A 22,738-nucleotide genomic window follows, 5' to 3' on the forward strand; every position below is an offset into this window, starting at 1 on the left:
AAATAAACACCACTTGATCCTGAACCGATGGCTCGGAGCCACTGAGTCCGCAGTGCGAGTGCATGTGCGTTGTCTGGGGGGGTATGCATGTCGGTGTCTGGGGGGGTATGCATGTCGGTGTCTGGGGGGTATGCATGTCGGTGTCTGGGGGGGTATGCATGTCGGTGTCTGGGGGTATGCATGTCGGTGTCTGGGGGGTATGCATGTCGGTGTCTGGGGGGTATGCATGTCGGTGTCTGGGGGGTATGCATGTCGGTGTCTGGGGGTGTCTGGGGGGTATGCATGTCGGTGTCTGGGGGTATGCATGTCGGTGTCTGGGGGGTATGCATGTCGGTGGTGTCGGTGTGGGGGGTATGCATGTCGGTGTCTGGGGGGTATGCATGTCGGTGTCTGGGGGGTATGCATGTCGGTGTCTGGGGGGTATGCATGTCGGTGTCTGGGGGGTATGCATGTCGGTGTCTGGGGGGTATGCATGTCGGTGTCTGGGGGGGTATGCATGTCGGTGTCTGGGGGGGTATGCATGTCGGTGTCTGGGGGGTATGCATGTCGGTGTCTGGGGGGTATGCATGTCGGTGTCTGGGGGGTATGCATGTCGGTGTCTGGGGGGTATGCATGTCGGTGTCTGGGGGTATGCATGTCGGTGTCTGGGGGGTATGCATGTCGGTGTCTGGGGGGTATGCATGTCGGTGTCTGGGGGTATGCATGTCGGTGTCTGGGGGGTATGCATGTCGGTGTCTGGGGGGTATGCATGTCGGTGTCTGGGGGGTATGCATGTCGGTGTCTGGGGGGTATGCATGTCGGTGTCTGGGGGGTATGCATGTCGGTGTCTGGGGGGGTATGCATGTCGGTGTCTGGGGGGGTATGCATGTCGGTGTCTGGGGGGTATGCATGTCGGTGTCTGGGGGCTGCATAGTCACTCAGCTGCCCTCCCAGCTCTTCCTGCCATTCATAGCTTCATCTTGTGGACCACCGGGACGGGCAGGACCTGATGGATCTTGGCTCGGTCGCCGTCCACCACCAGATGGACCCAGTCCGGGTGGAAGGAGCCCTTGAAGCCCACAAATGCCACTTTATCTGCAGAGAAGCCAAATGATGCAAAAGTCAGAGAATTAATTTGAATATTAGAGTGTTTTCCAGCTTTGCCTCGTTTGCCTTGTTTGACACCACACAAGTCATAAAGGCTCATTACTGCAAACTTGCCAATCATTTTTTAAATGAACATTTTCTGTCACACTCTCATACAGAGTCCATTTTGATTTAATATCATCACCAGGCTACGTATTCCACTGGTGGCGCCTACTGGACAAGTTTAAAGTGCAGTGTCTTACTCAAAGGACAGAAGAGCATTAGTCATTCTCCCTCATGGCAGGTGATGTCGTCTCAACCAGAGGTTGTTGCCATACATTTTTCTAACACACTTTTAAAGAAGAAATATCTGAGATGCATTTTCATGTGTCTCCAAATACAGGCAGATAATGTCAAAACTATCTTTATACTTGTATATCTTACTGGTAAGAATTCATAAAACACAGTGAAATAAACCTTTAAATTGATCTACTCGTGTTTGGTAGATGTTTCTTTTTAGTTTAGTTTATATTGGTGTCCATTTCCTGTATTTGAGCTTTTTTGTTCTACGTTGTTTTCTATTCTTTTACTTTTGGTTTTTCCAATTTGAATAACGACTGCTTGCAAACACTTCATTAGAAGCAGCTTCGGCTGCCACGTTGGCTGTTTTTACAGTTGTTGAAATGACACAGTTTTTTTTATTAATGTCCAAAATAAAGAATTTTGTGATCAGTGACCCACTTTACAAGGAAAAAATATACATTTTCTCCATTGAAAATGAATGAATTTCTACAAAATGATACATAATGTGACACTGGAACATTTAACAGAATAGACTGTTGGTCTCTAGAGTTGTTCTTGTGAAATCTTTCATTAGTGGTAATCATTTTAAAAAGATATAATATCCAAACAATACTACAGTGAGCAGGTTAATCTCAGCAGACCCTGGTGAGATATTATTAGTTACCTTTCAATTTGATGCTTCGGTCTGCTCCAAGTCTCTCCAGGACTTTGGTCCAGGATCCTCTGGTCACCAGACGACCTTTAGACGTCACGAGGACGATGGAACTAGTGAAGGAGTGAGAGGAGGTTCATCACATCCAGCTGATAGAGCTGATGTGTCTTTTCAGGGACATCGTGTGTGTGTGGAGTCACAAACACTATTTTGTAATTGAAGTGATTTTAATCTTATCACATTTGGCTCAGAGGAACACAACCGTGTGCCAAAGTGATGACCTTAAGAAATCAACCAATGTGATAACATGAAGCATCGTAACTGTGGATAGATTTCCTCTGCAGCAGCTTCTTTCTTACCCGTCTCTCAGTCCGCTGACGTAGTTGTCTATCTGTGCAGGGATGCCCTGCAGGATGGAGTTCCTGAAGCCTTTGCTCTCCACTAATTTTCCATCATGTCCATCGATGACTGTCAGCTGCACCCCGTCTTCTGGTTGGTACAACTTCCTGCCGTTCACCTGTCACAACAGAGGCAGCCGATCACAATGCAGTTCAATCATCTGTTACAGCGCTGCACACTTTAATAATAGCAGAACTGTAAATAATACTTTCTATTTCTACTCTTTTTTTTGTAACCCGTGACCTGTGATGAGTCTAAGCTGTTGGACCACAGTAACTCTGCAGCTCCTCTGCTGTGTGTCTGAGGAGAACGATACCTCAGTGAAGGCAAAGTCCTCCTTGATGTGGAAAAAGCGAGTGTTGTAGGACTCCAGTTTGACCTCCAGGAAGTGCTCTGGTGAGTGCTGACAGGAAACAAGCACAGGAACAGGGTTGGAATTAAAACACAAGATTTGGCATTTCAATTCGAAGCCAGTTTTCACACACTGCAGTCACAGAGCCAAACAAATGAGATGAAATAATCACAGATGCAAATGTCACATTAATATAAAAGAGAGACTGCATTTTGAATCATTGCTGTGGGGAAATTGATATTTAGCAACAGGAAAATGTAAGAGGATGAAGCAGAAGAGAAGATCCAGCAGATGGAGCATAATTACAGTGAAAAGTATTCCACACAAATCTTGTAAATCTTTATATGAGTGAATGTGTACAGGAAGTGTAAAATAAAGTCAGAACAGTGTACAGATATGTTATGAAAACATGTAAACATAATAAACACAACCCTGTTTCCAAGAGGTGGGCTGTCAAATAAAACAGAACGCAACGATTTGCAAATCATGTAAACCCATGTTTAATTTAAAATAGACTAAAGACAACTAATTTCATTTTGAAATGGAGAGATGTTATTGTTTTATTAAAAATATATTATCATTGATGCCGGCAATATTTTTCAAAGAAGCCCGGACAGGGTCATGTTTACCACCGTGTTGCATCACCTCTGTTGATGTTTGGGATCTGAGGAAACCAGTTTCATGAGTTTTTTGAAGTGAAAAGTTGTCCTATTATCACGTAAGATATTATTTCAGCTGTATTGTTCATGTCCTGATGCTCCAGATGTTTTCAATGATTGACAGGTCTGGATTGCAGGAGGCCAGTTTATCAGCGGACTCTTCTACTAGAGAACCATGCTGTTGGAATACGTGCAGAATGTGGTTGGACGTTGTTCTGCTGAAATAAACAAGACCTTCCCTGAAAGAGACGTTGTCTGGATGGCAGCATATGTTGCTCCAAAACCTGAATATATCATTCAGCATTAATGCTTCCTTCCAGATGTTCAAGCTACCCATGCCATGTGCACTAATGCATCCCTGTACCATCACAGATGCTGGCTTTAGAACTGAGCTGATAACAAGCTGGATGGTCCCTCTCCTCTTTAACCTGGAGGATGCAGCGTCCATGATTCCTATCTCCCCGTCTTCACTGCTGAGAGACTCCGCCTCTGAAATGTTATACTAATGTTTATACTCAATCATGTTACTGATCTGTTGCCAGGTAACCTAATTAGCGGTGAGATGTTCAACTTGGTGTTTCTTTTAGCATCACACACACGTTTCCAGTCTTTTGTTGACTCAACTATTTTGAAACGTGTTGCTGGCATCAAATTCAAAAGCAGCACATCATTTTTTATCAAACAATATTTACAATACATAAATATATACAAATAGGTTGTCCTTGTCCTATTTTCAATTAAATATGGATTTTTCAAATCCTCATGTGACAATTTTTTGGGGCATTTTACACAACATCCAACTTCATTGGAAACAAGGTTGAATATTCTGTATGAAAGTAATTACAAAGTTAAAGATGACCTCCATATGTGTCTGATGACACGACGATAATAAGCATCAGTTTGTGCAGATAAAGTGCAACACAGCAGTGAGCTCACATAAGCAGATCTACATGAAACCATAGTTACTGCGTGTGTGTGTGTGTGTGTGTGCTGGACATTTTTTCACTTTGAGAAACAATTGTGGACAAAACTGTAAAATGATTTGGTAACACCTCCCTTGCAGGTGGAGTGACACCACACCGTCTTAACCACGACACGACTCAGGTGGGCGTGGCCAACTTGTTTAGTATTTCGTGAACACAAACGCACCACGGTGGTGAAGTCGGAGGACCAGACGATGAGGAGGTTGTAAACAAACTGCTCACCTGTCTGGCGTTAGGCAGCTTTCTGGGCATCGGTACGTCTACGACGGGCAGCTCGGCGTGTCGGGGGTAGGCCTGCGCCATGCAGTTGCTGGGCGGGCTGCCTTTAGGGATGACGGCCGTGATCTTCACCCTCTCGCAGCCTTTGAGGGAGCAGAAGGCAAACTGCTCCCTGTGGTTGTGGGCCTTCACCTTCAGGAAGAGCAGGCTGCAACACACAAAAGATCACACATCAGATGGCGTACACTGAAACACGTTAACACACTTAACACACACACACTGATATTTATCTTTGCTCATATCGGAGATGACGTTTGCTCACGTCATCTGAAATGAGCAGTAAACAAACCTCCAAGTGAGCCAAAGTTATTTGCAAGAGAAAACCAAGATAAGCATAAAAAGATGATCCAAACTGTCTGTAAACACCCATCCCAGTTGAAATGTGATCTACTATACATACACACAGGTTAGAGATACATAATTATTACATCATTTCATGTGTTTGCTTTCAGTTCGACTTCCAAATAAAGTTTTGATGACCTGTTTACATCGTTGCTTTGTTTACAACCAGCTCGTCTTATTTCTTGACCCACTGGACTCCGATGACGACAACTTTTATCATAACTTCTCCAAATAATGATAAAGACACAAAAATGTAACTATGATATTGCAGCGAACCAGAATTATCCATCTGCTGTGGAAACACTTCATATAAAACCGTCCCACAGGCTGACGGCAGCTTGTTTAGACTGACGTAGTGATCGCTCCGAAGTCAGCTGGGTGCAGCTCATGACTGTTAACAACCTGTCAGTGCAGCGGTTTTTTGGTTTTTGTTTGTTTGTTTTTTTAATAAGAGCTTATGTTGAGATACATTCATTTCTTTTCTGTATTGAGAATAAACAGATTTCAGTGGTATCGATAACAAACCAGCAAATATCGGGTCGTGTGACATCCCTGATTTCAAACCTTATGCAATAACTGTTAAAGTTTGTCACTTTGGGGGGTAGAACAACAATCTGACAACACAACACCGACCTGGTATCACAAATGTAGCTGATTCACAAATTCAATTATTATTATTAAATGAAACAGACACTAGGCACTATTAGATGTGAAGATGTATTTCAACTAAATGTTGATATTAACTGGTTCTGTTCCACCACTCCCGTGGTTCTGGTGTGATTCTATGTTGTGGTTCTGGTTTGGTTCTGGTGTGAGTCCATGCTGTGGTTCTGGTGTGGTTCTGGTATGGTTCTGGTTTGGTTCTGGTGTGAGTCCATGCTGTGGTTCTGGTGTGAGTCCATGGTGTGGTTCTGGTGTGGTTCTGGTGTGAGTCCATTGTGGTTCTTGTGTGGTTCTGGTGTGGTTCTGGTGTGAGTCCATAGTGTGGTTCTGGTGTGAGTCCATTGTGGTTCTGGTGTGGTTCTGGTGTGAGTTCATGGTGTGGTTCTGGTGTGGTTCTGGTTTGGTTCTGGTGTGAGTCCATGCTGTGGTTCTGGTGTGAGTCTATGCTGTGGTTATGGTGTGGTTCTGGTTTGGTTCTGGTGTGAGATTTGTGCTGGTTCTGGGGTGGTTCTGGTGTGTGTCTCACCCTGTGTCCCCCTCCCAGTAGTAGTATCCTCTGGCCAGGTGTGAGTGCTGGATCTTGTCCCTCCGGGTCGTCCTCATGAAGACGCCGGTCTTGCGGGTCTGCTTGGTGAGCCGGTTGTGGATGTCGGCGATGACGGTGAACGTGGTGCCTTGTGGGTAACAGAGTCCCACATCGATCCAATCGTTTCTGAAACACAACAAACATCGTCGTGAAACAACAGAACTGATTTATCCTCAAAGCTAAAAACCCGTTCTCACGTCCCGATAACAGGAACACCAGATTATTTCACATGAATTTCATGAATTATGATTACAGATGGACTAATTATCCGTTGAGGTCATTTGGGAAGAAAAACCAGAGAACATTTTCTGTTTTTTGCTCCTCCAGCGTCGGGATTTGCAGCTTTTTAATGACATTAAAAACTGAATGTTATTTTTATTGTTGGGCAGAAGATATGTGAAGACTCTGTCATGGACACTTGATTATTTTCTGACATTTCACAGAAAAAAGAAGAATCAATTAATACTCTCAGTAATTGATTCTGATCAATTCCTTTCTATTTATATATATTTATGTCCCTTGAATGTATTTATGTATTGACCATATATGGGTGTTGTGTGTCTGCTTGTGTGCATTTATGTGCATTTTGTTAAATGTAAATGTAACAGAAAAACTTTTGGGTTTTGAGAAAATGTTGAAGCACAACTTCTGAATACACCTGATCAATTATAATGATGTCTCTTTTTTTAAGTAATCTAATGCAGCATCTCATTCTCATCTTCAAATTGTAATATTTTGTTGGTGTTTTCTACTTGAATACAGTTGTATTAATGTTGAATTACAACTGTCATTTTTCAATGGTATGAAATGAAATGAAACTTAATGATAAACATCTAAACACTCTTATAATCTGCATCCTGAAATTAAGAGACAGGAAGACGAGTGTCTTTCTGAAACACAACAATGTGTGATCGATGTGGGACTCTGTTACCCACAAGGCACCACGTTCACCGTCATCGCCGACATCCAAAGTTATTGTACAATTCCTCTTTGTTGAAGTGCACATACACATCGGTGTGGCTTATTGAACTAAATTAAAGTCTACATGAACAATAAAATAGGACTTGCAATGGTTTTTAATGTAAATGCTGCTCTGACTATCAGTTATGTGTAATATGAATCTTTTATTTAGTGCCTTTCCAAACTGTTGACGAGGTTGGTGATTGCTCTGAACGATCAGGTTGAATATTTCAGCTCTCACTTCATAAAAGCGTGGACACTGGTTCAGTAAAACGATCCCAGTGGTTGCAGCTCTAACTGGAAACAATTATGCTTTAAAATACATCAGGACCAAACAGAGTGAAAAAAGCTAAACATTAATTCTGTAAATAACTGAAGTCAAAGTCAACAGTTCATTGACAAAACAACAAATGAGTCAGATCAAGATTCTTCATCAAATCTTCCAAAACAGCCACATTTCTATATATCCAGATAAAGCAGCTCATTATTTCATGATCCATCTTCCAGCTGTCGGCCTCACCTGCTGTACACCACAGTGGCCGGTAGGTGGGGCCAGTGCCGCGTGCACAGCCAGTGGAAACGCTGCGTCTCCGTGCGGTGCTCGCCAGGGTGGACTCGGCCCGCAGGGATCAACTCACATGCTTCAGATGATGCGTTTATACAATTGAAATAGCTGCCGGCCACTGAGACAACATGTGACGGGAGGAGGCCGAAGGGCAGCGGGAGGAGGCAGCATGGGGAGGCCGCAGGGCAGCGGGGGGAGGCCGAAGGGCAGCGGGAGGAGGCGGCAGGGCAACGGGGGGAGGCCGAAGGGCAGCGGGGGGAGGCCGCAGGGCAGCGGGAGGAGGCCGAAGGGCAGCGGGGGGGAGGCCGAAGGGCAGCGGGAGGAGGCAGCATGGGGAGGCCGCAGGGCAGCGGGGGGAGGCCGAAGGGCAGCGGGAGGAGGCAGCGTGGGGAGGCCGAAGGGCAGCGGGAGGAGGCCGAAGGGCAGCGGGGGGAGGCCGCAGGGCAGCGGGGGGAGGCCGCAGGGCAGCGGGGGGAGGCCACAGCTCTGTGGCGACTTGTTGTGAATAGATGGTTGTGAGCTGAACGACGTGTTGATGACGTGTTGAATTCACAGAGCTGCACAGCTGTAAACAAACTGCCTTTAAGGACGAGTCTGCAGATGCACATGTTTAACTACGTTCCTCCAAACGCCTCCAAAGCTGCTCCTAAACATGTCCAGAGGTTCGCCCTCTGCTTCTTCTTTTGTTCTTTAAATCTGTGGTATCATGATTTCAATTCATGTTTTATGTTAAATAAAAACTCTGTAGTTTTACGTTTACTTTTGTATACTTTATTTTGACTACTTTTCCCACAGATTACATACCGATGAAGGTAGTTTCGTGTCTTTTGATCAATCGATCCCTCCCATCACGTCAAATTCAACTTGCAAGCTAAAGTTTTTGACTCGCAATGAAAGAGGTCTGATTTGCAATCAAAACTTTTTTCTGACACAATAAAGAGGCTTCGTGAGAAAAATCCTCAGGAGCTGGAGGGAGTAGCGATGGAGAGGAGCGTCTCAGGGGTCAACAAAGGTCGCAGCGCACTTTGTGTGTCGGACAGAAAGCCGAATGACGTCCTTCGAGGGGAGACTCTGTATTAATCTGGTGTTATCGGACCCAAACTGTGTTCATGTATCGGACCAACCATGAATCAATTCTTATTTTTTTCTCAGTTTGAGAGGAATTCCCTGACGGTTGATCGTACTCAGAAAAAAGAAAGTTTCTATTTCACTTCTCATTTTCCAAAATCACTTGAAGTTTGATGTAACGTAATACTTTGTTATAAATTTCCATCTATCTCCAACAGAGGAAGATGAAGCTGTGTTAACTCTGCAGGACACATGAGTGATAACCACCTCAATGGCTTTTGCAATAAAGCTAGATCAGGATCTTTCTACTAATTACATGATCCAGGTCTCGGCATTATGAGATCTTTTCCATTAATGATGAGATAGTGAGTCGTGGTATCAGATACAGAAGTCATAATTATCAGATAAAACTTCTAAGTTATTTGTTCTTTGAAGAACGCTGCGCCCCGAACTGAATGTCTCTCCAGGGATTTTCTGTTTTTGGTCTTTGAAGGTGAATAACTCAAACAAATGAGGTTAATGGTCCACATTTTTGTACACTTCAAAGATGTTTAATGGCTTTACTGCAAGTTTTACACACAATAAGCGTAAGTGGAGCAAAACCAAAAGTACTTCTTGGAGATTGTTTGATCATCAGTGTGGACGTCTGACAAGCAGAAGCTGTGCTGAAAGTAGTAACAACATAAAGGAAGTACAAAACTGACTTTATTAATCAAAATAACTCCTCATTTCCAACCAGAAAGTCTCTGCTCCTGTTTTCATCACCAAATAAAACTGTTGACCAGAACAAGAGGAGAAACAGGAAGTGACGGGGTTTGTGGGAAATGTGGTCTTCACATTAAAATGATGTGATTAAATTCACACTGAAACTGAAACGGATCAGAGATGGGGGAGGGGGGTTAAACATGTCCTTCTTTATACACCTGCTATCACACAACAACAGTATTGAACCTCGGCCGTTGACATGAGACAGCTCCCTCCTCTCTCCAACTGCTTGAGGCTGATGACCTCTGACCTCTTGGTCTCTGTCTGTGGGAGGTTTCCTCCTGTTCTTCCTCCCCACTGACCTCTACTGTAAAGTCCTGACCTCACTGTTTAAAGTGCCCTGAGGTTAAATGATTTAAGACTATAAATGAAATTGAATTGAAGTGAGTCAATGAGACGGTCTTCCTCTCATCCTCTGGAAGTGTTTGCTGTAAGAACGAGTACTGTGAACAGCAACATATCTAATATATACTAACTCTCATGCCACTCTTCCGTGAATATTATCCAAATCACAAATCTGTCACACTGGCCCAATCCCCGTTAGTCCCGTTGTTGTTGGGGATGGAGGGCCGGTGGCCATCTGGCCCTTTAACTGGGCCTCCGAACGGACTGTTTTCTGATGCAGGGGTGAAAAAACAATTCTTTGTGGACTGAAACAACATAACGTGAAAAATGGTCCATAAAATAAATGAACACATTTTTTTCCAAGAATATTTTGGTAATCAGGAAGTGCAGCTTTTGGGATAATAAAGCCATTTCTGGTTCCAACAGATTTAACGAAGTCTTGTTTGTGAGCCTACACAGAGGATTCTTTGAGTTTCAACATTTTCTCATCATTGCTGTATATTTTCATAAATTTAATAATCAATTTCCTAAGACTTTTCTTTTCTTTTTTTTAAATAACTTGATTGACGCAAACAAGTGGTGTCCCATTTCCTCAGTTTAAGATTTTAACTGGGCCACCGGATGGGAAGTGGAAACACCACTCCTGTGAACACGCTCTGTGTCACGTGTGTCACGTGTGTACTGACTTGTTGAAGTTGATGAGCCACACGGTGACCTCGGCCGGCGCCGCCTGGTCCCAGTGGATGGTGTAGCCTTTGGCCAGCGTGATGACGGGCTGGAACTGCTGGTAGTGTTTCCTCTTCCCCAGAGCGCCCTCTAGTGTCAGAGGCCGGTCGGGGTACTCGTCCTTCACGATGTGCATGTTCAGGTTGGCAGGGTTACGAGTCTGGACGTAGATCTGCAGAAAACATGTTAGAAGAGAAATAATTCAAATGTTTAGACAAAAAAAACTACCATAATATTTATATAATTATAATTTTCTTCCCCCGATGTGACCTAATCGGTCACTGTTTAACATCCCAGGTGTAAGACTTTCTGTTATTCTATCTATTGACCCATTCAGACACAAGCTACCGGTGCTGCTGAGTGATCCTGTGGAGCTTCTGTGACTGATGTGTTCCCAAACACACCGCAGGAGTTCACGACTACAGTAGCTGCAGTGCAACACTCAGCGAGCTCAACCTGCACGTCAGAAACACCCGCTGCATGTGGTCATCGTTACACCCATTAACAACTAATGTGTCCCCGCCACACATCCCAACAATCAAAGCAGACACAGCTAAGGGTGCAGCGACTCTTATTGTCGCCACAGTCAGCGGGTCAGAAATGCCAATGTGACTTCGAAGGGGACGCAAAAGTAAACCTGAAAGAAAATCCCATCTTTTGGCTTCAGTTACCGAGGCAACGTTCAAGGTGTTGGAGAGCACCTTTAAAAGAAGTGAAGAAGTTTCCTCTGCCTCCAGCCTCTGTGCTCGGTTTCATAAAACATCTCCTGTTTCCCTCTGTGTGCTGAAATGAGATGAAATTACTGTAATTCTGCGGTGAAGGAAACGGTGCAGCCTCCAAGAGGTCATGGTGGGAATTCTCTTTTTGCACCGCATCGCAATAAGGTTTGCATTTCCTGTGTCCCACAGAGAAAGGTTGAGCTGTGTTATGATAAGGTTTCATGTATTGTGTAGCAGAGTGAAAATCAACGCGTAAGCCTGCATCGTTTTCTTTAGAAAGGGAGGATGCTGCTTCACCAGCTCGCTCACCGACCGCTGCCTCTCTGACTGATTGGCTCACTGCGATTGTGGCTGCAGCCTTTAACTGTTCGGACTCTGCGACACATTCATCTCTAATGGTTCCAACAATCCCTCCATATACGTGTCTGTGCAGTTATGGTTGCGCTGCCCGAACGTGGTATCGAGGCTGCTGGTTTCTTGAACTCCTGCGGGGGTGAGGACATATCGATCGGTCATCGAAGCACCGCAGGTTCAGACAGGGACAGCTGCACGTGTCCAGAGCAGCAGCAGCAGGATTGATTGTCTGACCCCACAAAAGACATTTATAAACGTATTTATGATTTCAGATCAGGATGTGAAATCACAATAAATCAAGGAGCAGCCTTGTGTCCGTGAAGGCTGATGTGAGGACGGCCGCTGGCTCACCTGAGCGTAGCGTCCGCTGCAGATAGCCGCCTTCCAGTCGGGCACGTCGATGCAGTCCGGGTGCCGCAGCAGGTAGTTGTCGTCTTTCACCAGGAAGGCTCCGGGATACTCGCTGACCGAGCCATCCGTGTCGTGGAAGATGGTCGTCTTGTCGCCGTCCATTTCCATTTTGTTGAACCAGGGGCCCGGCTCCCCAAAGAACACCCGCGACGTGATCTGCAGTACAGATGATGAATTTGTGTTGTTGCTCTGATGCATCACTCACAAAAACTCCTTCTGTTTTGTACCTCTTGTCTAGTTTTCTATTTTCACCAGCTTTTAAAACAGGTTTTCTGTTTTGATTTCAAAGAAATGTCCACTTCAAACTATCCCGATGATACCGTGTGTATTGGAATCACTTTCCCTGACGATCGTGCTAAAGCAACATTATGAATTTTAAAATGGAGATCTTAGGAAAACCTTTAAAAGTTTGAATATATATTTTCAGCTTTACGTCACTTACAATTCACAACAAATATCCTCAAAGGGAATCACATTTCATCTCCTCAGTCAGCAGAATATGTCTAAGACAAAATTCTAGACTCACATTTTTAGGGCCCGAGCACCGAGCATCGGCCCTATTGTATTTCGTAAAGATGTTGGTCGTCAGTCGTTCTTACGTAAAGTGATTTTCCTTTTTGGAGGCTTTATCGTATTCAAAAACTCATGAACATGGAAACACATTTGTCTCCCAGCGGAAAATTTCGTTTTCCAGTGGAGTCGCGAGTGGGCGTGGCCAAACGTCTCGAGAGCGCCCCCTACAGAGATGCCCCGGCGGCCACATTTACCTAAATTCACCAAATCCAGTGGACACGTGCATCACACCTGGACGCACAAAAAATTACATTGCATCATTACGTCAACTCGACAGGAAGTCCACCATTTTGAATTTAGTCTCCATTTTGGGCGATTCTGACACGTTGTACTTTGTCGAACTCCTCCGAGGGGTTTTGTCGCACTGACTTGAATTTAGGTTCTATGGATAGAAAACATGTTTGGGATTAAAAGTTGTATAAATAATTCGTTTCCGTCGATGTGTGTGCCCGTAAGAGGCGGCCATTTTGAGCATCTCGCCATGAAACTAGGAGTTGCTTTAAATCTTATGTACATGGACCGACCTTCTCCAAACATCACAGGTATGATAACAGCCCCGCCCTGAAGACACCTGTGGGGTAATATTCGCTCATAGTCACAGCGCCCCCTGTTGGCCACTGGAAATGACACTTTTCATACTTTCACATTCTACGTCGAGCTGGTTGATCCCATGAACGTAAAGTCGGGTCACAATAACCTAAACATGTAGTTGATGATATATTGAGACATTCGTTCGACTTTGTCAATGGGCGTCGCCGTGACGATGCGGCAAAGTTGGATGTCTCGCCGTGACACAGAAAGTTGATGTTTAAGGTCAAAGGATGCTTGAAACCTCACGAAACGTGTGACATAGATCCTGGGTGGTGAGACAATACTTCTGATGTGTTTTGTGAGTCGGCGTGGCCAAACGGCTCGCCAGCGCCCCCTGCTGGAGACAGGAAACGAGACAAAAATAGCAACTTTAAGCGGGGGCGCCGCACATTCGGGGAGACGGCTTCGGGGGGACGGCTTCAGAGAGACGGCTTCGGGGAGACGGCTTCGGGGGGACGGCTTCGGGGAGACGGCTTCGGGGAGGCGGCGCGCCGGAGTGCGAGGGCCCGTACATCACTGCTTGCAGTTTTAATTTCCAGTTGGTTTTACCCTCATGTCTCCAGATGTTTTGTGTGTTTGACTTACAGGCACGTGATCGAAGGTGATGTCGGTGACGTTGTTGTTGGGGCAGCTCTGCCACGAGTTGTTGAGCCTGAAGCCGAAGGCGCTGGTGTGCCGTCCGTCCAGTGCCGTGTATTTACGAAATGTACAGTTCTGCACGTTGATTGGACCATCATAGATCTGCATGCCGCGGATGGGAAAGTCACTGCAGGGAAACACACACACACACACACACACACACACACACACACACACACACACACACACACACACACACACACACACACACACACACACACACACACACACACACACACACACACACACACACACACACACACACACATAACAGCCCGTCAGCAAAACGTGTGATGCTGATGTAGAGATGTGAAGTAACCTGAGGATTGTGTTGTAAATGACTGTGTAGTCGAGTATCTTTGGAGTCATAAGTTCAAGTCATGTCTCATACTAAAAAAAGTGTTCGTAGCTTCCAGATCTGAAAAATAAGGCCGATGCAGAATGTCTTCAGCTGCAATACCAGCGAGTGGTGTGTGTGTGTGTCTGAGGGAAATGTGACTGATTATGTCCTTCTGATGACATCAGAGGAGCCACTCAACATCTTCACGGCTCCGTGTTATTACAGCTATAGAATAAACTATATTACACACTATACACACATTGTCAGAGGACAATTTGACTGAATCTGGATTTGTGAGAGGAGGCTCTGAAAGAAATGCTTATTATATGAATCTATGTTTTAAATATGCAATACTTACTGACCAACACGTAGCCTACACTGAAGAGCTTTAAAGACTTCTGACTGTTAAACTGAGGATCTCCAACGGGCCCAAAGATCCTTCAGGAACCCTCCGTTGAACAAAGACTCTCTCCCCAAACGGTATAACCTCTGAGACCAAAACTAAATGTTCAGATCACAGACTGAATATAAAAGAGTTCGTAGTTTCAGGTCTGTAAAATGGTTCCGATCCAGAAGTGTCTTCAGCTGCAATACCAGCGAGTGCCACTAGAGGTCGGCTCCAAAAAGCCTCCGGCTCCATAGACTCCCATTCAACTTCTCTCATCAAATCCAAAGTGAATAAAATGTGTCCATCAGTTATCTCGGTGTTGTTAGCTAAAGTCACTCCTTCTTATTAGTTTTCTGGAGGTCCATCTGAAAATAATCCCTCATTCATTAGAAAAGAAGATTCAAGAAGACCTGTTTTTGGGGGCGTGTCTGTTTGATTGACAGGCCTGTGGTGCAGTCAGGTTACAGCTATCGGTGGGCGGGACGTAGTATCGTCAGGTTTCCGATCAGATCGGTCAGATCCACCTCTGGCTCCTCCCCCTACTCGTCCAAATATGGTCACTTCCTGCTCCAAACCGCTCCGAACTAGCAAAGATGGTGACGGACAGAATCTGAACTGGAGGATTCATAACGTTCACAAACCAACGATGACGTCACTGATGGATGATGACATCACTGATGGTTGGTGACATCACTGATGGTTGATGACCTCACTGATGGTTGGTGACATCACTGATGGTTGAGGATTGCTCATCCCAGAGTACCTGTAAAGGTTACTCATTGTTGCCTTTGTATTTTACACAATTATAAGACCCCCTATGTCCGGGGTTAAAGTTACACAGGTTCTATTTCCTTCTATACCGATGACATTATAGCTTCTGTCTGATATCACCTCTTCCCTGCAAGTTATCAAAGATTAATTACAGAGCTATTATTCAATATCCGGATATGTTCAACCTTACTCTCCAGCAGGAGATCCTCTACATGAGTCGTCTGGGTTTGCAGCTCTCCCGGCAGTCAGATAAATTATTTTTCATGTTTGGCCTTCGTTTAACAGTGTTAAAATTATTCAGATGGATGCAGTTAATTATGTGTTATATAAAAATTAGTGTTCTGACTGAATTTCTGGATGCCATTATCAAAGTTAATTTGTAAGAAGTTGGAAACTGATTTCCGGGTTTCAATGAAAGGTGGAAGTCCCAATATCTCATCTGAGCTCTCCACCAGTTCAATAATATCACGAACATTTGGCTTTAATTTAATCCAATTCAGTTGTATTTATATAATGTCAAACATAGTAACGTCCTTACAACAGAACCGTACGACATCATGAAGAGGAACCCAACAGTTCAACATTTCCTTCATATGAATAAAGAACTGGAAGAAAAACTTCCGACTTCAACTGTAAAACCGAAACAAAGAGCATGAAGAGCCTCTGCAGAGCTGGTGGTCGTTTTCAGGGAGTTTGAGACTAAAAGTTACCCTTTCAATGCCACAATCATTTTATTCACTGTTGATATTAAACAATTGTGAACACAGCTTTTAACTACACTGTAACTTCAGGCACTATACTTGGATGATCAAGTGAATTCATACTCAAACCACTTTCTGATGTTTTCGAGGTCAGTGAAAACATGGAGAAAGTCTTATTAATAAAACTCACAATCTGTTATATGTTTTGGGGGTTGGGAAAAATAAGACGAGTGTGCTGTGGAGGCTGGTGAAAATCTTTTCTGTCCAGTGGTCTTCATGAAACGTTCAGCTCCGCGTAGCGAGAGCTCTTACGCAACGCTGTGCCCGATCTTAATCGAGCCGCATCAAAGAGTTTTTCAGGCCGAGCATGAAGCATCCAGACAAAAAAATGTTTTCTGTGGACTTTGTGTTTCCCACACAATAAAAGAATCTGTAATACGGCAGTTGAGACATTCCTTCTGTTCTCTGCCAAGTGGGCCGAGGCACATGACTGATTTCTAACATACCAAGCCGGACTCTCACACATACCAGCCTCTATTAAAATGCTACTCCACCCACCATCCATCGTTGGGCTATTTGACACTTTGGCCTGAAACGCGGATGTCAAATGTTCTCAGTTTGCTCCGTAATGAGCAGCAGCTGTGGTCAGTTTCAATTCATGTCACTTTTAAAATAGAAGTTTTTCACGGCAGAAACTCGTCCTCAGCTTGTCAAACCGTTCCTGCAGCACTTTTCTCCACATATACTCAGCGTGTTGAAACACACTTCACATATACAGTGTGACACGGGAGCACCGCTTCAGCTCCATGTTGGAGAAACTTGTCACTGTTCAGTGTCGGTTAAAAACAGACTAAATTCAGCTGGAAAGAGAAAAATATTTGGATGTCAAGGTTACGTGTACGATAATTTTATCATATTTCTCCCAGGAGTTAATGATGCCTTTCCAGAAAGTGAAGTTTGACATGGGACACATTACCAGAATACTAGTGAGTATGTAAACAAATAAACACATTAAATGCTTTAAATACAGTGATTATATATAGTTTTCACTTAAAAGCGGCATTGATTTTTTGTTTCTCAGATGCCTGGACAACAGTCTAAAAATATAACATTATCTTCCTATAAAATGTGTTTTTTATCCCCCTGATGTCACTGCAAGCACAATGAATTAAACCATTAATAAGTAATAAGAGGCTATAATAACCACTTACATGCCGCGTGGCAGCGTCCTGCCGGTGAGGTCGGGACCTCCGGGCCCCCAGATCCTGTTGTCCGGGAGGGGCATCCCACGATTGTCGCTTTCGCCCACAAACAGCGAGTTCTTCACCTGCTGATGAGAGCCGTCGTCGTCTGGAAACGTCCCTCCGCTGCACACAGGGACAGAGACAGGGAGATAATGATGATGTAATAATACCTTTAAATAGTGCTGCATCATCACTGCAGAGTTGTTTCATTCACCTCACAGTGAGAACCTCTTTCATTACACAGATATCACGATCGAGACGTTATTCAGGTGAATAAAAACTGTGTTTCCTTGTTGAGTAAATAAAGTGTTAAATCAGAGGTAAAGTGACCGTGAATCCACCAACAATACGATGTACAGGTTTGTTATGGATCCGCATGTAATGTCATCTCTAACATTAAATGATGTCATTAATTACATTTTATATCCCTTCCACTCAATAGGAAACTTCAATAGTGATGATAAAGAAATACCGACCTGCATGCCATGATAAATAATCAAAAACAATAAAACCTTTGGGCCTGATTTACTAAGATCTCAAATAAACGTACTAAATTGCGTGTTTATTACAAAGGTTTTCACATTTATGTTGCACCCGTTTTACAGCTGATTTACTGAGACTAATTGCTGCACAATGTGATGCACAATGTTTAGCTACAGAAAAGAAATATAAATATAACAGGATGAAACGCTGCACAGGAGATTATCAGCAACAAAGTCAGTGTGAGAAAAACAATAAGATTAAAATATTAAATTAAGAGAAGATGGAAAGATAGTTGACGAAAAATAAAACAAAAAATGTCTTAATGATAAAACGTCGGCACATAAAAGAGATGAGATGCCTCGAACATTGCCCAGCTCTCCGTATGATGATCAGCTGACCTGGTCTCATTCAGTGGGAACCTCATGAAGCTACCTGTGGAATCTGTGGGACACATTCAGAACCACGGACAGCTCACTCTCAGCTTCCTATCAGTAGGGAGGACGTACTTCATTTTTAAGACCATCTAGTCCCTGTTGAACCATCTTACAGTTACAGCTCGAGGCCCTATACACATTACATCTGTTGAATTACCTCCCCGTATATGAAATAAAATATGTGTAATGCTTTAAATAAGTGATGTTTTAATCCCATGAAAGTTTGGTCAAATTTAACAGCTGCCTGCTGCCATACCGCCGTTTAAAGTGACATGACAGAAAACGGTATCCTTGACTTCATCGCCACGACAACAATCGACTGTCACCGGGCAGCTCGCCTGCTGAGCAACAGTCAGTTCAGCCTCACTTCAGGCTCCTCCTGCTCTCTCACCATCACCGGGTTTTAACACAACCACATTCACATATTTTCCTGCAATGGCGCAATGAAACAGAGATTTATTGTTGTGTGAGCAGTCGTTACCAAGCTGCTGCACTGCAGCGGTAAAAATCCTCGTTATATAATCGTTAGCCTATCTGACAAAATCAACACAACTTCAGGCTGAAAACAACAGCTGGGCTCTGTGTTGCATTAAAAGTGAGAGAAAGTTGGTGACAACAAAACATTACGTCTTAGTGAGCGAAGACCTGCCTCACATCATCATCATCATCATCATCATCATCATCATGTATGAAGCTCCTTCATACATCCTGAAACACCAAGCTGGCGTTTTAAGGTTCACGTACTCTGCACACTGTTTTGGTAGAGTTTTGTTTTGTTCATTCAACTTATCAAGTGTTATTTATATATCATCCAAATCACAACAGAACAGGTTGTTTCATGGCACTGAACACATTAAAGTTCTGACAGCAGAACTTTACAACATTATACTGAGAAACCAACAATTCAACAATTCCCACATAAGCTGGGAGGGAAAAACTCCAACAGAACCAGTTTCAGAGGTGGGCGGAGCATCTGTTAACAGAACCAGGCTCAGAGGTGGGTGGAGCATCTGGTAAAATAACCAGGCTCAGAGGTGGGCGGAGCATCTGTTAACAGAACCAGGCTCAGAGGTGGGAGGAGCATCTGTTAACAGAACCAGACTCAGAGGTGGGCGGAGCATCTGTTAACAGGACTAGGCTCAGAGGTGGGTGGAGCATCTGGTAAAATAACCAGGCTCAGAGGTGGGCGGAGCATCTGGTAAAAGAACCAGACTCAGAGGTGGGCAGAGCATCTGTTAACAGGACTAGGCTCAGAGGTGGGCGGAGCATCTGTTAACAGGACTAGGCTCAGAGGTGGGCGGAGCATCTGTTAACAGAACCAGACTCAGAGGTGGGCGGAGCATCTGTTAACAGAACCAGACTCAGAGGTGGGCGGAGCATCTGTTAACAGGACTAGGCTCAAAGGTGGGCGGAGCATCTGTTAACAGAACCAGGCTCAGAGGTGGGCCGAGCATCTGTTAACAGAACCAGGATCAGAGCAGAGAATAAAAGCAGGTTTTTAACGGAAACAGAAAATAAATATAAAAAAAAAATGTCTAAATACTCGACGCACCTATTGGCACCCTGATTGGTTAAGTCGGTTGAAAACATCTCACCGATTCCAACCTCTGTGAGCATCACATTACTTTTCACACTGCATCAAAGCAGTCCGTTACCCAGTGCATCCTAAGCACTCTCCTTATAAGGCGTTTTCCAATTACTCACACACACACACAGAGAGAGAGAGAGAGCGAGCGAGAGAGAGCAGAAAATGCATAGAAGAGCCCTTTATTTCCATCCACGGAAATATGAAATATGAACAGTGATTAAATGGAGAGGAAGTCTTACCTCGCTAAAGTGAGGCCGATGCCATTATCAGCAAATCTAAACAAGAAAGAGAAGAAAGAGAGAATATTATCGTTGTGATCTCTCCGGAGAATATACACACACACACACACACACACACACACACACACACACACACACACACACACACACACACACACACACACACACACACACACACACACACACAAATACAGTCTGAAGGAGATAAAAAGTTATTATTAGATAGGGGTGAATTTCTCCCTTTAATCTCTGTCCGGTACCACCTGAGCTACGTGAAGCTCATAATGAGAATTTTTCAGTTCCTGTCAGACTTCGCTCACACGAACGTTTACTCTCTCATGTTGTTCACTGATTTTGTTTACTCATGTTGTTTACTCATTTTTGACTCACTGGCAGTCGTCCAGCCAAACATCGCCTCCTCTCAGCCAGGCTCCGTGGTCCTGGTTCTTATAGGCCACAAAGTGGTGGATGAGCGCGGGGACTCTGGGTTTGAAGGGGTCTGCGTCCTGGTGGGGGCCGTACCTGAACAAAGGAGGCATGCAGGGTTAGAATGGGATCACAATTACTTATTCATATATATATATATATATATATAGTTGTACAACACTGTTTCCAAAAAAGTTGGGCCGCTGTGTTAAAATGTTAATAAAAACAGAATACAACAATTTGCAAATCACATAAACCCATATTTAATTGAAAATAGACAACATATCAAATGTTGAAACAGAGAAATGTTATTGTTTTATGAAAATAATGTGCTCATTTTGAATTTGATGGCAGCAACACGTCGCTTCCAAAACTCCAGAAATCTCCTCGGTTCCCGAACGTTTACAGAGTGTTGTTAGAACAAGAAGTGATGCAACACAGTAAACATGCGCCTGATGTGTTGATGGTATCAAGTTCAAAATAAGCATATATTTTTTAAAGAACAATACAATTTCACAGTTTCAAAACTGGATATGTTGTCTTTGCAAATCATTGCGTTCAGTTTTAATTTACATTTTAAACAGCGTCCCAACCTTTTTATACTCGTCTGTATATTCAGGGATGCAAATGAATTACAAACACTCAGTAAACTTAAAATCAGCTTTGATGTCAGTCCTGGTTGATTCGGTGAACGTCGCAAACATTTATCCTCCAGCTACTGAAGAACAGGAACTCTATCTGTTCATGTGAGATCCATCTTTGCACACATGGTTTCCTTTCAGTTCTTCATGCAGGACTCGCAGCTGAAGCAAACGTTTGTCCTCCTCAGACTTGTCTTGGCCTCGGAGTTCGGACCAGTCCAGTTTTTTCTGCTTTCCTGCCTTGTGTTTCTGTTTCTTTCAGAGAAGCTGTAACCTTTGTGAGTAAGTACTCCAAGTTTCCTTGCTTGATAAAAAGCACCTGACCTCCACATGCTCCAGTGGTCAGGAATCATCTGCAATTTTTGAAACTTGAGCAGAGAGCGCAAAACAAAGTTTGAGATGAATGATTGTGGAAGAGAAAGAAGCAGCAGGGAGCCGGTGAGGAGAGACGGGAGCAGCGACTGTGTTGTGATGTCCTGCCACTCGGAAATGTGAGTTTCCTCTGACAGGTTGTAGCTGCTCTGTGCATGTCATGGTTCTGTTCAGCCCAGAACGTTGTGATCCAGCCCTGCGTGTCTCATCCGGCCGGGCGACGCCTCAGCATTCCCCAGGAGGAGCTGGGAAACGTTGCTGGAGAGACGGCCGTCTGGGCGAACTTAACCAACCTGCTGCCACGGCGACCCAGCCCGAAAAACGGGTACCAAATGGGTGGATGGATATACTGCACATGATGTAAGTGGGTCCAATGAGGCAACGAGGCCACAGTTCTAAACAGGAAGACTTGGATTTCACTAAGTGGTCTTTACTGTCGGCGTGGCAGGAGTTTGAATTTGAATCAGGCAGTGAAAAACGTCACTTGTAGTTTCATATGATGTCTAAGTTTGAGTCCTGTCATTGTGTTTGTATACTTCGAGCAGGACAGAATAACACAACCACTCAGTTCTTCTGTTCCGGTCCAGTCGGGACTACTTTCCATTACGAGCTGCTTTCAAGCGTTTTTCAGGCGAGGCGCTCCGTGAGAAAACTTTCTGAGAAAGACAAGACGTCTTCACTTGGTGAGGTCAGGACGACAGATCGCTCTTTTCTCACAGACGAGCGTTTCCACGTCTCCACTTTCACTGAGTTGATTTCACAGTCAGAGTAATATTTAACGCGACACTCCCCGTCTGTACGACACCAAACACCAACATCTGTCAGTTAGAGAACATCAACAGGAAACATGAGCGTTACAGGACGCTGAGTTATAACGGGCGTGACGTGGCTGCCGCTCGTCACACAGGGTGAGCAGTCTGACCTGGATCCAACCAGAGACAGGAAGGGTCTCTTGTCCTTGTTGTTGGCCTGGGTGGTCTTCACTCCGTTATCCAGGATCATCCCAGCCTGGAAGGGAAAGACAATTAGATTATATGTAAAGCGAATTAGACAATAAACAGGAATGATAAAGATTAAAGAAGTGTGAGAAGAGAGTTGTCCTTATTAAAAAT

At 44.2% G+C, this 22,738-nt stretch overlaps 1 protein-coding gene across 5 annotated transcripts in view; it reads right to left on the reverse strand.

Annotated features, from left to right (window-relative positions):
- Window positions 1-835: 835 nt before the first annotated feature.
- The window catches only part of LOC138628405 (cell migration-inducing and hyaluronan-binding protein-like), a 157,480-nt gene continuing 135,577 nt past the window's right edge, over window positions 836-22,738 (reverse strand). For all 5 annotated transcript variants that reach the window (XM_069711436.1, XM_069711438.1, XM_069711437.1 and 2 more), the window contains exons 17-29: window positions 22,549-22,634; window positions 20,578-20,709; window positions 20,188-20,223; window positions 17,411-17,566; window positions 13,946-14,126; window positions 12,137-12,352; window positions 10,673-10,884; window positions 6,224-6,409; window positions 4,636-4,840; window positions 2,736-2,822; window positions 2,380-2,537; window positions 2,033-2,133; window positions 836-1,074 (exon numbers count right to left, since the gene is read on the reverse strand). In XM_069711436.1, the coding sequence (XP_069567537.1) occupies window positions 947-1,074; window positions 2,033-2,133; window positions 2,380-2,537; window positions 2,736-2,822; window positions 4,636-4,840; window positions 6,224-6,409; window positions 10,673-10,884; window positions 12,137-12,352; window positions 13,946-14,126; window positions 17,411-17,566; window positions 20,188-20,223; window positions 20,578-20,709; window positions 22,549-22,634 (1,884 nt within the window). In that variant the 3' untranslated portion in view covers window positions 836-946. The remainder of the gene's footprint in view (window positions 1,075-2,032; window positions 2,134-2,379; window positions 2,538-2,735; window positions 2,823-4,635; window positions 4,841-6,223; window positions 6,410-10,672; window positions 10,885-12,136; window positions 12,353-13,945; window positions 14,127-17,410; window positions 17,567-20,187; window positions 20,224-20,577; window positions 20,710-22,548; window positions 22,635-22,738) is intronic.

This window comes from Brachyistius frenatus, unplaced genomic scaffold (genome assembly GCF_029030835.1).
Source record: "Brachyistius frenatus isolate BFR_SWC_R1_liver_20210118 unplaced genomic scaffold, ASM2903083v1 Contig_100, whole genome shotgun sequence".
NCBI classification, from domain to species: Eukaryota; Metazoa; Chordata; class Actinopteri; family Embiotocidae; genus Brachyistius; species Brachyistius frenatus.